The 12,778-nt window shown below is 37.1% G+C and overlaps 4 protein-coding genes and 1 non-coding gene across 27 annotated transcripts in view; 4 read left to right on the forward strand and 1 right to left on the reverse strand.

Annotated features, from left to right (window-relative positions):
- Positions 1–12,778, forward strand: part of fbxw11b (F-box and WD repeat domain containing 11b) — a 649,789-nt gene that overhangs the window by 210,221 nt on the left and 426,790 nt on the right. The window lies entirely within an intron of this gene.
- LOC141376356 (uncharacterized) overlaps positions 1–12,778 on the reverse strand; it is a 273,156-nt gene that overhangs the window by 99,823 nt on the left and 160,555 nt on the right. The window lies entirely within an intron of this gene.
- Positions 244–12,778, forward strand: part of pcdh1g1 (protocadherin 1 gamma 1) — a 152,400-nt gene continuing 139,865 nt past the window's right edge. Inside the window, exon 1 of the mRNA NM_001020804.4 lies at positions 244–2,634. Coding sequence (NP_001018640.4) covers positions 244–2,634 — 2,391 coding nt within the window. The remainder of the gene's footprint in view (positions 2,635–12,778) is intronic.
- pcdh1g2 (protocadherin 1 gamma 2) overlaps positions 6,086–12,778 on the forward strand; it is a 146,558-nt gene continuing 139,865 nt past the window's right edge. Inside the window, exon 1 of the mRNA NM_001023578.4 lies at positions 6,086–8,494. Within this exon, the coding sequence (NP_001018872.4) occupies positions 6,086–8,494 (2,409 nt within the window). The remainder of the gene's footprint in view (positions 8,495–12,778) is intronic.
- pcdh1g3 (protocadherin 1 gamma 3) overlaps positions 9,891–12,778 on the forward strand; it is a 142,753-nt gene continuing 139,865 nt past the window's right edge. The window contains exon 1 of the mRNA NM_001023577.4: positions 9,891–12,302. Within this exon, the coding sequence (NP_001018871.4) occupies positions 9,891–12,302 (2,412 nt within the window). The remainder of the gene's footprint in view (positions 12,303–12,778) is intronic.

The following is a 12,778-nucleotide window of genomic DNA, read 5'->3' on the forward strand; positions in this document are numbered from 1 at the left end:
TAGAGACTATTTAATTAACAATTTCTGAAACATTACACACCGCACTTGTGGTTCGTTTCTTTATACTTACTTTAACCACACAGCGTCGCTGTTGACTAGCTAGTTTTGAACATAAGAACCCACCCATTTGGTGCGATTTTCTTCTTCTTTTTTCTGTTCTGTTGATAACATTTGTCAAAATCGCAGTGCTTTGACTGTCCATGATACAAATCGATTGTGTGAGTATTATTATACAAAGAAGACATGGCAAAAACGTCTAAATTGTGCTTGGGAAAATGGCGATTATGGATAACATCGCTTCTTTTCTGCGTTACCGCTGCTGATGTTCGTTATTCTGTGCCGGAGGAAACCAAGACAAAATTTGTTATTGGAAATCTAAGTAAGGATCTTAATTTGGATTATAATGGCTTGAGATTTCGCAAGGCCCGTTTGGATTACCAAGGGGACAGAAGGTACTGTGAAATAGACCTAGATTCAGGGAATCTTTTTGTTTCGGAAAGGATCGACCGAGAAATGCTATGCGGAACTGCCTCCCCCTGCATCATGCACTTTGAATTTATTCTTGAAAACCCTTTAGAACTTCATAACATCGCTTTAGAGGTCCAGGACGTCAATGACAACCCTCCTGTTTTCCCAAAAGGTTCGATAAAGCTCGAGATAAGCGAAGGAGCTCCGACAGGAAGCAAATTACAATTAACTCGGGCACGGGATTTGGATGTGGGAATTAATTCAGTTCAGACATATATTCTCAGTCAAAACAAACATTTTGTTCTTGATACAAAGTCAAGCAAAGACCGTTATGTGGATATTGTTTTAAAAAACAGCCTGGACCGAGAGACAAGGGGAGAGCATTCTTTGATATTGTCTGCGGTAGATGGCGGAAACCCTCCCAATTCTGGAACTGTTGTTATTGAAGTGGTTGTAATTGACATGAATGACAATGCACCATTATTTTCGCAGCCTTTGTATAACGCTCGGTTATCTGAAAATTCAGCACTGGGAACGTCTGTCATCAAAATCACGGCTACCGATGAGGATGAGGGCGCAAATGGAGAAATAAAATATTATATCAATCACCTGTCTGACAACACAAAACAGTTGTTTAAAATTGATGAAAACTACGGGGAAATATCAGTTATTGGACAGCTGGACCACGAGAAAGCCTCCTCATATGAGGTGGAAGTGCAAGCAGAGGATGGCGGAGGTCAGACAGGCCACTGTAAAGTTGTTATTGAAATAGATGATGTCAACGACAACGCGCCTGTTATATCTGTGAAATCTCTAAAAAATAAAATCCCAGAAAACACAACACCAGGCACAGAGATAGCCGTAATAAACGTAAAAGACCAAGACTCAGGAGAAAACAGCCGGATTAGTTGTTCCATTTCGCCAAATCTGCCATTTCAGCTACAGCCATACATTAGGTCTTATTTCATTCTCACTACAAGTAGTTCGCTTGATCGGGAACAAATCGATAATTACAATGTGACAATAATCGCAACCGATGGAGGTATACCACCCTTATTTTCCAACATTTCTCTGAACATACAAGTTTCTGACGTCAACGACAACTCCCCTAGATTTGAACTGCACAGTTACTTCATTTATATAAGTGAAAATAAGCAAGCAGGCACCTCTGTTTGTTCTGTCAGTGCAAATGACCCAGACTGGAGACAGAACGGGACTGTACTGTACTCTCTGGTACCCAGTGAAGTCAACGGGGTCCCAATGTCCTCATTTCTCTCCATTAATGGAGATACAGGAGTGATTCATACTGTGAGATCATTTGACTATGAGCAGTTCAGAAACTTCAGTGTCAAAGTTGTTGCCAGAGACAATGGTTCTCCTCCACTCAGCAGTAACGTGACTGTCAAAGTCTTCATAACGGATGAGAATGATAACTCTCCACAGATATTATACCCTGTTCCTGACGGAAAGTCTTTAATGACTGAAATGGTGCCTAAAGCGACTCTCTCAGGCTCTCTGGTGTCAAAGGTTATTGCTGTAGATGCTGACTCTGGACAGAATGCATGGCTGTCCTATCAGATCTTAAAATCTACTGATCCGGGACTTTTCACTATTGGTCTCCATAGTGGAGAGATCAAAACTCAACGAGACATTTCTGAATCTGACAATATGAAGCAGAATCTTGTTATTTCAGTGAAGGATAATGGCCAGCCATCTTTGTCTACAACATGTGTTGTGAATTTACTGATTTCTGATAATCTTTCTGAAGTTCCTGAACTTAAAGATATGAGCTATGAGGACAACAACTCTAAATTAACCTCATACTTGATCATTGCATTAGTTTCCGTCTGCGCTTTCTTCCTGACGTTCATCATAATGATGTTGGCAGTGAAGTTTTGCCACAGGAGAAAGCCCAGACTGTTGTTTGATGGCGCAGTTGCTGTTCCCAGCGCCTATTTGCCTCCAAACTATGCAGATGTGGATGGAGCAGGAACTCTCCGCAGCTCTTACAATTATGACGCGTATCTGACAACAGGCTCGCGCACCAGTGACTTTAAGTTTGTGAGCTCGTATAATGAAAACACACTTCCGGCTGGTGGGATTCTGGATAAGAGTGAAATCGATTTTAATATGTTGCGCCTGTCTGACGTAGGGGAATGTACCGAGGTACAGTAAATGCCTGCTTTGATTCTTAAGCTTTTTTGTTTGTTTGTTTGTTTGTTTGTTTGTTTGTAATGTGTCTTGTTTACGCACCTAAAAATGACGCACAGCACAACTGCTGCCATTCATTCTACAAAAAAGTTTTAGATTTAATTTTTTGTTTTGAATTGTCTTTATTTGCTGAAAAAAAATAGCTGTAAACGGTTGTAGTTTCCAATGTTCTTTAAACAGTAGTTTCACATATACAGTTATTTCAGTTTATATTCCCGAATTATTAGTGGAAAATATTGACTATGTGTATCCTCTTATCGCACAAGTAAATAAACCTCGATTATTAACTATAATTACATTTTCTTTAAAAATTATTGTGTAGGCCATGTCCAGTAATCTTTACATCTTAAATTAATGTGCTGAATTATTTAATATAGGCCTACTGTATATTTCATTGAAAATTAACGAACATCTTGCCTGTATATATTCTAACACCACACCATGTGTCGCTGTTGATGCTATGCTTTTGGTCCACCCACTGACTTTTTTTTCTTGGTTCGACCAGCTTGGTTTGGCTTAGAAACAGTTGTGTTTGATGATAATGTTTTATTTCAGAAACAGACACTGACATTTTCCTTCACGATTAAAAACATGAATTACTGCCAAACGCATGCGTTTTTGGAAAGTTATTGTCATCCATTCACTCGCCATTTTATTACGCTTGGGAGATGTTCGATATTCCTTTCCAGAGGAAATTAAGCGAGAGTCATTAGTCGAAAAATGTGCAGAAGATTTAAGAGTAGATAAAATACGTTTTCATTAGGAAACCCAAGGTTCGAGCTTGATGGACGAAATCGCTATTGCGAAATCGACGCACATAATGTGGAATTGGTTTAGAGTGAAAGGATTGACCGAAAACAGCTCTGCGAACAAAAACCATTGCCAACAATGAAAGGGTCCCGGTTTTCCATTGACGAGTCAGCTGACCCAGACAGTAAATTCCGTACAAGGATTCAGACTTTCATATAATGCTTATTTCAGTTTAGCAGTAAAAACAAATGCGGAAACTGTGCGATACGAAGAAATTGTGTTGGATCATGAACTGGATCGTAAAAAACAAGACAAACATTCTAATATTTTGACAGCTTCTGATAGGAACAATCCTCAGAAATCAGGCTATACAAATTAATATTTTGGACATTCAGCTATTTTCTATTGCTGATTTAATCTAAAAACAAACGTAGTTCTTTGGTAAAATTCTAGAGTATGGTCTAAAAGTGTTTTAAACTTCACTCATTTAAATGCGACAATATGTAGAAAATATAGTGTAAAACCTTTTGATTAATGCGGTGAATAAAATTAATTAAGTAATTTTCTTTTCGGCTAGTCTCTGTGTATAACATTCTTTCATTTAGTTAAAATTGTTTTACTTGTTTATTTCATAGTTATGAAGTTACTTTAATGTTTTTTTTGTGTGTGTTTGTGAGGTCTTCTAGTTTCAGCACCACACGCCTGGACAGCGCCAGTGCTATTTGTTGTACTAAATCACAAAGTTATACAAATAAATATTTTGGACATTATTGATAATAAATCTTTTTTTCCCCAGTCAGTATATGAAGTGAGTGTCCCTGAAAATCTTCCGTTAGATTCAGCTCTGGTTGTTGTCAGTGTTATTGATGCTGATGAAGAAGCAAACGAAGATGTTTCTTATAAATTAAGTCATATGGCGTTGAAAGCAATATATATATATATATATATATATATATATATATATATATATATATATATATATATATATATATATATATATATATATAAAGGATTAAATTATATTAAAGGATTATTATATTAAAGGATTATTATATTTTGAAGGCACTCTCTCATTTGAGATCCGGGTTAAAGCAAGAGATGGCGCTGTTCTAGCAGCTACTTCTAAAGTATGGTCATCATTGATGTAAATGGTAATGCTCCTGTTATTATAGTTAAATCCCTTAAAAAACGTTTATGGAGGATGCGACTGTGTGTTCAGAAGCTGCCGTTTTATATGTGCAGTGTAAGTTTATGAGCTCGTATAATGAAAATACACTTCCTGCTGGTGGGACTCTGAATAAGCACCATAACATTTAGTTTGGCTCAAGCATGATAACACTAGACGTTAAAGAAAATAAAAATAAGCTAAGACATGGTTAGTTTATTTGTATTACATTTCATGTTTTACCACTGGTTTCATATTTTTTAATTATTGCATTAATAATATCACTATACATCGCTGTAAGGTATTGCCTGTTAAAAAGCCTTAGGGGTCATCCTTTTCTTTTTTTAAGAATTCCTCCAATTGGTGTTATATATTTGTATGAACCATTATCATCTTTCTAGTTTGTTCTTATTTTTCGTACTGACTTCTTTGTGAATTATATTTGCTCCTATTTATTAAAGCTATTTCAATCCAAGCTTATTTGTATAGCGTTTTTTTATAATAGTTATTGTTCCAAAGCAGCTTTACAAAAGGTGCATATTATTACATTACAATAAAAAATCTAAAAGTTTAATTTAGATTGTCAACAGTAGTAGGACGCCATTTTTATGTTAAACGACTAGAGTTCTTGCATACCTTTAATAATAAATTAATCAGGTTAAAACAATACAAAAGTCAGTTTTTAAATAAATTTTACCTTTGTTATTCTTTGATTGCGTTTAAAATGTGACCTCCAATTTTGTTTAGAAATGTATTAAAACTAGCTATTATTATAGCTGAATTTGTGCAATACTCTTTTTTTTTTTTTTTTTTTAGCATTTTTCCTCTTTGGTAGCTATTTTCTGTTGCTGATTTAATCTAAAACAAACGTAGTTCTTTGGTAAAATTCTAGAGTAGATGGTCTAAACGTGTTATAAATTTCACCCATTTAAAAGTGACAATACATTGAAAATATAACTTAGTGTAAAACTTTTTGATTAATGCAGTAAATTACATTCCTTCATTTATTTAAAATTGTTTTGCTTGGTTATTTAATAGTTATGAAGTTACTTTACTGCCTTTGTTTGTGTTTGTGAGGTCTTCTACTTTCAGCACCACAAGCCTGGACAGCGCCAGTGCTGTATTTTGTACTTAATCATTGTATGCGTAAACATTTCAAATTGATTATAAAAATATTGCCTATAAACGTATGAAAATGGTTATAGGTATTTATACAGTGTCAAACTCAAATAAAAATTGATCCATATATGTTGTCTTGACAATAAAAGAATAATGCAATGAACAGAAAAATACTCAGAGTGTCGCTATTCACTAAGACTGTAGATTAACGGTTCTCTCCTCCCACACCTAAGGTGGAATAGAAGCTCTGTGTGACAGAATAAACGCTACATAAAATGGAGTAATCGTCCGTCGACACATGTTAACTTACTGGAATAGGTTTTCATTCATTTAAGAACCTTTTGGGGTAGTTGGAATATTAAATCATCCAAAATGAACCGGAGATTATACCCAATCTCTTTCTTTGCGTTTTTCGTGGCTCTCCTTCTATTTATTCTGAAAATCGCGTCTGCAGATCTGAGCTACAATATTCCCGAAGAAACGAAGCGTCACTACGTGATTGCAAACATTGCCAAGGATTTCAAGATGGATGTTAAACAATTGTCTGCACGTAAAGCTCGAATAGACCCGGAGGACAGCAGTAAACGGTACTGTGATATTAATCCAAATACTGGTGATTTATTTGTGGCAGAGACCATAGACCGAGAAGAGCTTTGTGGATCTAGAATGTCCTGCATTCTTAATTACGAGCTCGTCCTGGAAAACCCTCTTGATGTGCACCGTATAATATTTCAAATTCAGGATATAAATGACAACACACCTCGATTTCCAAATGAGCGCATTAACTTTGAAATCACAGAATCAGCAGATAAAGGCCAGCGATTCCGTTTGGATGAGGCACATGATTCAGACATCGGGAAAAACTCTATCAATGACTATTCTCTGGAGAAAAATGAACATTTTGTACTGACCGTACATACTGCGGATGAGGAAAAATATGCTGAACTCGTGTTGGAAAAGGAGTTGGATCGTGAACAGCAGAAAGAGATGGATCTGATACTCACAGCTACTGATGGTGGTTTACCGCAGAGGTCTGGCACTGCTGTCATACACATCACTGTTCTAGATGCTAATGATAATGTGCCAGTGTTTGATCAACCTGTCTATAAGGTCACTCTGGCTGAAAACACACCTTCAGGAACAGAAATAATCAGAGTGAGCGCCACTGATGCTGATGAAGGTCCAAACGGAGAAGTGACATATGAATTCAGCAGGATATCAGACAAAACTGCTAAGTTATTTTCGATTGATAAGACAACAGGACAAATTTTGGTAAAAGGGGAAATTGATTATGAATCTGAAAAGAACTATGAGCTCGGAATTCAAGCTAAAGACGCCTCTGGGTTAGCATCAATTGCTAAAGTTATCATAGATATAACCGATGTTAATGATAATCCTCCGAGAATCATTCTTAAATCTTTGAATAACCCGATACCTGAAAACTCTGAGCCAGGAGCTGAGGTGGGAATCATTAACGTTCAAGACAAAGACTCGGGAGAAAACCGTCAGATTCGTTGTTCTGTTCAGCAAAATGTTCCTTTCAAACTGAACCCATCTGTTAAAAACTATTTCTCTCTAGTAACGACAAAAGCTCTAGACAGAGAGAAAGAATCTGATTACAACATTACCATCACAGCCACGGATGGGGGATCTCCACCATTATCCACCTCCATGACAATCCATTTATTTGTCTCAGATGTGAATGACAATCCTCCTTTATTTGAGCAGCAGGTCTACAGTGCATATATAAATGAAAATAACAAAGCAGACACTTCAGTTTGTTCTGTCAGTGCAAATGACCCAGACTGGAGACAGAACGGGACTGTACTGTACTCTCTGGTACCCAGTGAAGTCAGTGGAGTCCCAGTGTCCTCATTTCTCTCCATTAATGGAGATACAGGAGTGATTCATGCTGTGAGATCATTTGACTATGAGCAGTTCAGAAACTTCAGTGTCAAAGTTGTTGCCAGAGACAATGGTTCTCCTCCACTCAGCAGTAACGTGACTGTCAAAGTCTTCATAACGGATGAGAATGATAACTCTCCACAGATATTATACCCTGTTCCTGATGGAAAGACTTTAATGACTGAAATGGTCCCTAAAGCGACTCTCTCAGGCTCTCTGGTGTCAAAGGTGATTGCTGTAGATGCTGACTCTGGACAGAATGCATGGCTGTCCTATCAGATCTTGAAATCTACTGATCCGGGACTTTTCACTATTGGTCTCCATAGTGGAGAGATCAAAACTCAACGAGACATTTCTGAATCTGACAATATGAAGCAGAATCTTGTTATTTCAGTGAAGGATAACGCCCAGCCATCTTTGTCTACAACATGTGTTGTGAATTTACTGATTTCTGATAATCTTTCTGAAGTTCCTGAACTTAAAGATATGAGCTATGAGGACAACAACTCTAAATTAACCTCATACTTGATCATTGCATTAGTTTCCGTCTGCACTTTCTTCCTGACGTTCATCATACTGATGTTGGCAGTGAAGTTTTGTCACAGGAGAAAGCCCAGACTGTTGTTTGATGGAGCAGTTGCTGTTCCCAGCGCCTATCTGCCTCCAAACTATGCAGATGTGGATGGAGCAGGAACTCTCCGCAGCTCTTACAATTATGACGCGTATCTGACAACAGGCTCGCGCACCAGTGACTTTAAGTTTGTGAGCTCGTATAATGAAAACACACTTCCGGCCAGCGGGACTCTGAATAAGGAACACAATATTCATTTCGGCTCAAGCATAATAACTCTAGACGTAACAGGAGATAAAGTTGAGGTAAGAGAGTTTTAAATGTACTGGTCTTTCTTTTGTTCTCTTTTTGTGTCCGTTTATTGCACATTGTTGAAAGATTTCACATACTTCAGTAATGCCTTTCTTGGTTAATCAATTAATTTAAAAGACATTCATTCTGTTCGATTTTATGTTCTCTTTTTTTTAATGCGTTTTAACATCATTCGTAGACCGGAATTACATTGGTCAAATTCAACTGCAATTTTCTGATCCCTCCTGATTTGATATAATCTTGACCTTATTTTACTGTTTCCTGATTTGTCTGCCAATTCAAGTCTTTTAAATTCCATTTCATTACATAAATTAATATCTTTGTTATTCATAAAACATACTTTTATTTGGGACATTTATGCAAATACTTCATTTAAATATGAAAAATCTATATTATTTATACGTTTTTAATGTTTTGTTTTGCTTCCCAAATTTCACCGTATCTGTAAATACTCTTCAGCTAGATTATTTAAACAGATCCAGATCCGACTTCAACTTTTTTCTCATATCATACTTGTTTTGCACACTTTTAACAACTTAAAATATAACGGATTAAGGCATAAACTATTGTTAAGAAATAATAATAATAATAATAATAATAATAATAATAATAATAATAATAATAATAATAATGACTAATATATGGACATTCGTTCTCTTCATTTAATTTTCTTTCTGGAAATTTTCTTAAATTTTCAGTCTCGTTATCTGCTAATTGTCTAAACCATAATTACACTTGTGCATTTAATCTCGTCCACCTTTAGCTGTTCCATGCGGTTTTGTTCTTGGTTCCTTTTGTTTTAAGGTATTTTATCACTGTAATATTAATCGTAAAAACTACAGTGTTTCAGTTAACTAAAAAATTGCTAAAATAAAAATAGATAAATAATTAAAATAAATATAAAATAAAATAAATACGTTTTGACGTGACTAAAATTCAACCCCTTTAATATAGAATCGCATTTCCTCATTCATTTATTTTTTTTGTTTTTTATTTTTTTTAGATTTCATAGTATTTTCTATAATCTAACACTTCCGTACATCTGGTTTCAGCACAACATATCTGAACAGCGTCTATATACTTCAGCCTTCTGTGCATGCAATCATCAAAACAATTCCATCTGAATTAAACAATGCAAACAGCGCATAATTAGTAAAATAACTCTTGATTCTGTCTCTAATTCATCAAATGATGTTGCAGTGATCAAAACATACTCAGAGTGTCGCTATTCACCAAGACAGATGCGTCTCTCCTCCCACATTAATGGGAGGACATAAGCTCTGTCTGCTTGAATAAACGCCGCAAAAAATGGAATAACCATCAGTCGACGCCGATCAAAATATTGGGATATTATTCAAAGAGCAAATTACTGCTTAAGCTGCAACAAAAATGGAATACGTCTTATTTTGGGGTCGTTTCTTTGCGTGTTTTGTTGCTGTCATTTTGCTTCCTCCGATAACCGTCTGTGCTGATCTGAACTACAATATTCCGGAAGAAACGAAGCGCCAGTATGTTATTGGAAATATTGCCAAAGATCTCGGGATCGATGTAAAACAACTGTCTGCTCGTAAATCTCGGATAGACACGGAGGACATCAGTAAACGGTACTGTGATATTAATATGAAAACTGGTGATTTAATCGTAGCAGAGACCATAGACCGAGAGGAGCTTTGTGGATCTAGAATGTCCTGCTTTCTCAATTACGAGCTCGTCCTGGAAAACCCTCTTGATGTGCACCGTATAATATTTCAAATTCAGGATATAAATGACAACGCGCCTCGATTTCCCAATGAGCGCATTAACTTTGAAATAAGAGAATCAGCAGATAAAGGCCAGCGATTCCGTTTGCATGAGGCACATGATTCAGACATTGGGCGTAACGCCGTGAATGGCTATTTGCTGGAGAAAAACAGTCATTTTTATTTAATTGTGCATGACACTGCATATGGAGGAAAATATGCTGAACTCGTGTTGGAAAAGGAGTTGGATCGTGAACAGCAGAAAGAGATGGATCTGATACTCACAGCTACTGATGGTGGTTCACCGCAGAGGTCTGGCACTGCTGTCATACACATCACTGTTCTAGATGCTAATGATAATGTGCCAGTGTTTGATCAACCTGTCTATAAGGTCACTCTGGCTGAAAACACACCTTCAGGAACAGAAATAATCAGAGTGAGCGCCACTGATGCTGATGAAGGTCCAAATGGAGAAGTGACATATGAATTCAGCAGGATATCAGACAAAGCTTCAAAACTATTTTCCATTGATAAGAAAACAGGACAAATTCTGGTAACTGAAGAAATCGATTATGAAAGTGAGAAAAACTATGAAATTGGAATCCATGCTCAAGATGGCTCTGGATTAGCATCGACTGCAACAGTTATCATAGATATAACCGATGTTAATGATAATCCTCCGAGAATCATTCTTAAATCTTTGAATAACCCGATACCTGAAAACTCTGAGCCAGGAGCTGAGGTGGGAATCATTAACGTTCAAGACCAAGACTCGGGAGAAAACCGTCAGATTCGTTGTTCTGTTCAGCAAAATGTTCCTTTCAAACTGAACCCATCTGTTAAAAACTATTTCTCTCTAGTAATGACAAAAGCTCTAGACAGAGAGAAAGAATCTGATTACAACATTACCATCACAGCCACGGATGGGGGATCTCCACCATTATCCACCTCCATGACAATCCATTTATTTGTCTCAGATGTGAATGACAATCCTCCTGTATTTGAGCAGCAGGTCTACAGTGCATATATAAATGAAAATAACAAAGTAGGCACTTCTGTTTGTTCTGTCAGTGCAAATGACCCAGACTGGAGACAGAACGGGACTGTACTGTACTCTCTGGTACCCAGTGAAGTCAGTGGAGTCCCAGTGTCCTCATTTCTCTCTATTAATGGAGATACAGGAGTGATTCATACTGTGAGATCATTTGACTATGAGCAGTTCAGAAACTTCAGTGTCAAAGTTGTTGCCAGAGACAATGGTTCTCCTCCACTCAGCAGTAACGTGACTGTCAAAGTCTTCATAACGGATGAGAATGATAACTCTCCACAGATATTATACCCTGTTCCTGATGGAAAGACTTTAATGACTGAAATGGTCCCTAAAGCGACTCTCTCAGGCTCTCTGGTGTCAAAGGTGATTGCTGTAGATGCTGACTCTGGACAGAATGCATGGCTGTCCTATCAGATCTTAAAATCTACTGATCCGGGACTTTTCACTATTGGTCTCCATAGTGGAGAAATCAAAACTCAACGAGACATTTCTGAATCTGACAATATGAAGCAGAATCTTGTTATTTCAGTGAAGGATAATGGCCAGCCATCTTTGTCTACAACATGTGTTGTGAATTTACTGATTTCTGATAATCTTTCTGAAGTTCCTGAACTTAAAGATATGAGCTATGAGGACAACAACTCTAAATTAACCTCATACTTGATCATTGCATTAGTTTCCGTCTGCACTTTCTTCCTGACGTTCATCATAATGATGTTGGCAGTGAAGTTTTGTCACAGGAGAAAGCCCAGACTGTTGTTTGATGGAGCAGTTGCTGTTCCCAGCGCCTATCTGCCTCCAAACTATGCAGATGTGGATGGAGCAGGAACTATCCGCAGCTCTTACAATTATGACGCGTATCTGACAACAGGCTCGCGCACCAGTGACTTTAAGTTTGTGAGCTCGTATAATGAAAACACACTTCCGGCTGGTGGGACTCTGAAATCAGTTCAAAGTGATTCATTTGGAGCACATGTTGTAACTCTTATTAACACAGAAGAGGCAGAAGAGGTATGAATACTATTCAATGATATTTTCTCATATTGTCATAAATACTCTAAGGAAAAACAGCTCTAAACTTGTAATTATAGTAGAACACATTTTGATGTTGAATAAAAACCTTTTCCTCAGGATCCATAAAGATATATATTTTAATGCTATATGATACCTTAAAAAGGGTTATATTTTCAATAATATTAGCATTATTATAGGTGGCATGGTGGCTCATTGGTTAGCACTGTCAACTCATAGCAGGAAGGTCGCTGGTTTAAATCCAATTGGCATTTCTGCGTAGAGTTTGTATGTTTTCCCCATGTGCGTGTGGGTTTTTTTTCTGGGTGCTCTGGTTTCCCCCACAGCCCAAAGACATGCAATACAGGTGAATTGGATTAACTAAATTGGCTGTAGTGTTTTTGTGTGTGTGTGTGAAGGCGAGAGTGTATGGGTGTTTCCTAGTACTGGCCTGGGCTGTGACTGGAAGGGCATCC

Source organism: Danio rerio, chromosome 10, assembly GCF_052040795.2.
Source record: "Danio rerio strain M-AB ecotype USA chromosome 10, GRCz13ab, whole genome shotgun sequence".
Taxonomy (NCBI): domain Eukaryota; kingdom Metazoa; phylum Chordata; class Actinopteri; order Cypriniformes; family Danionidae; genus Danio; species Danio rerio.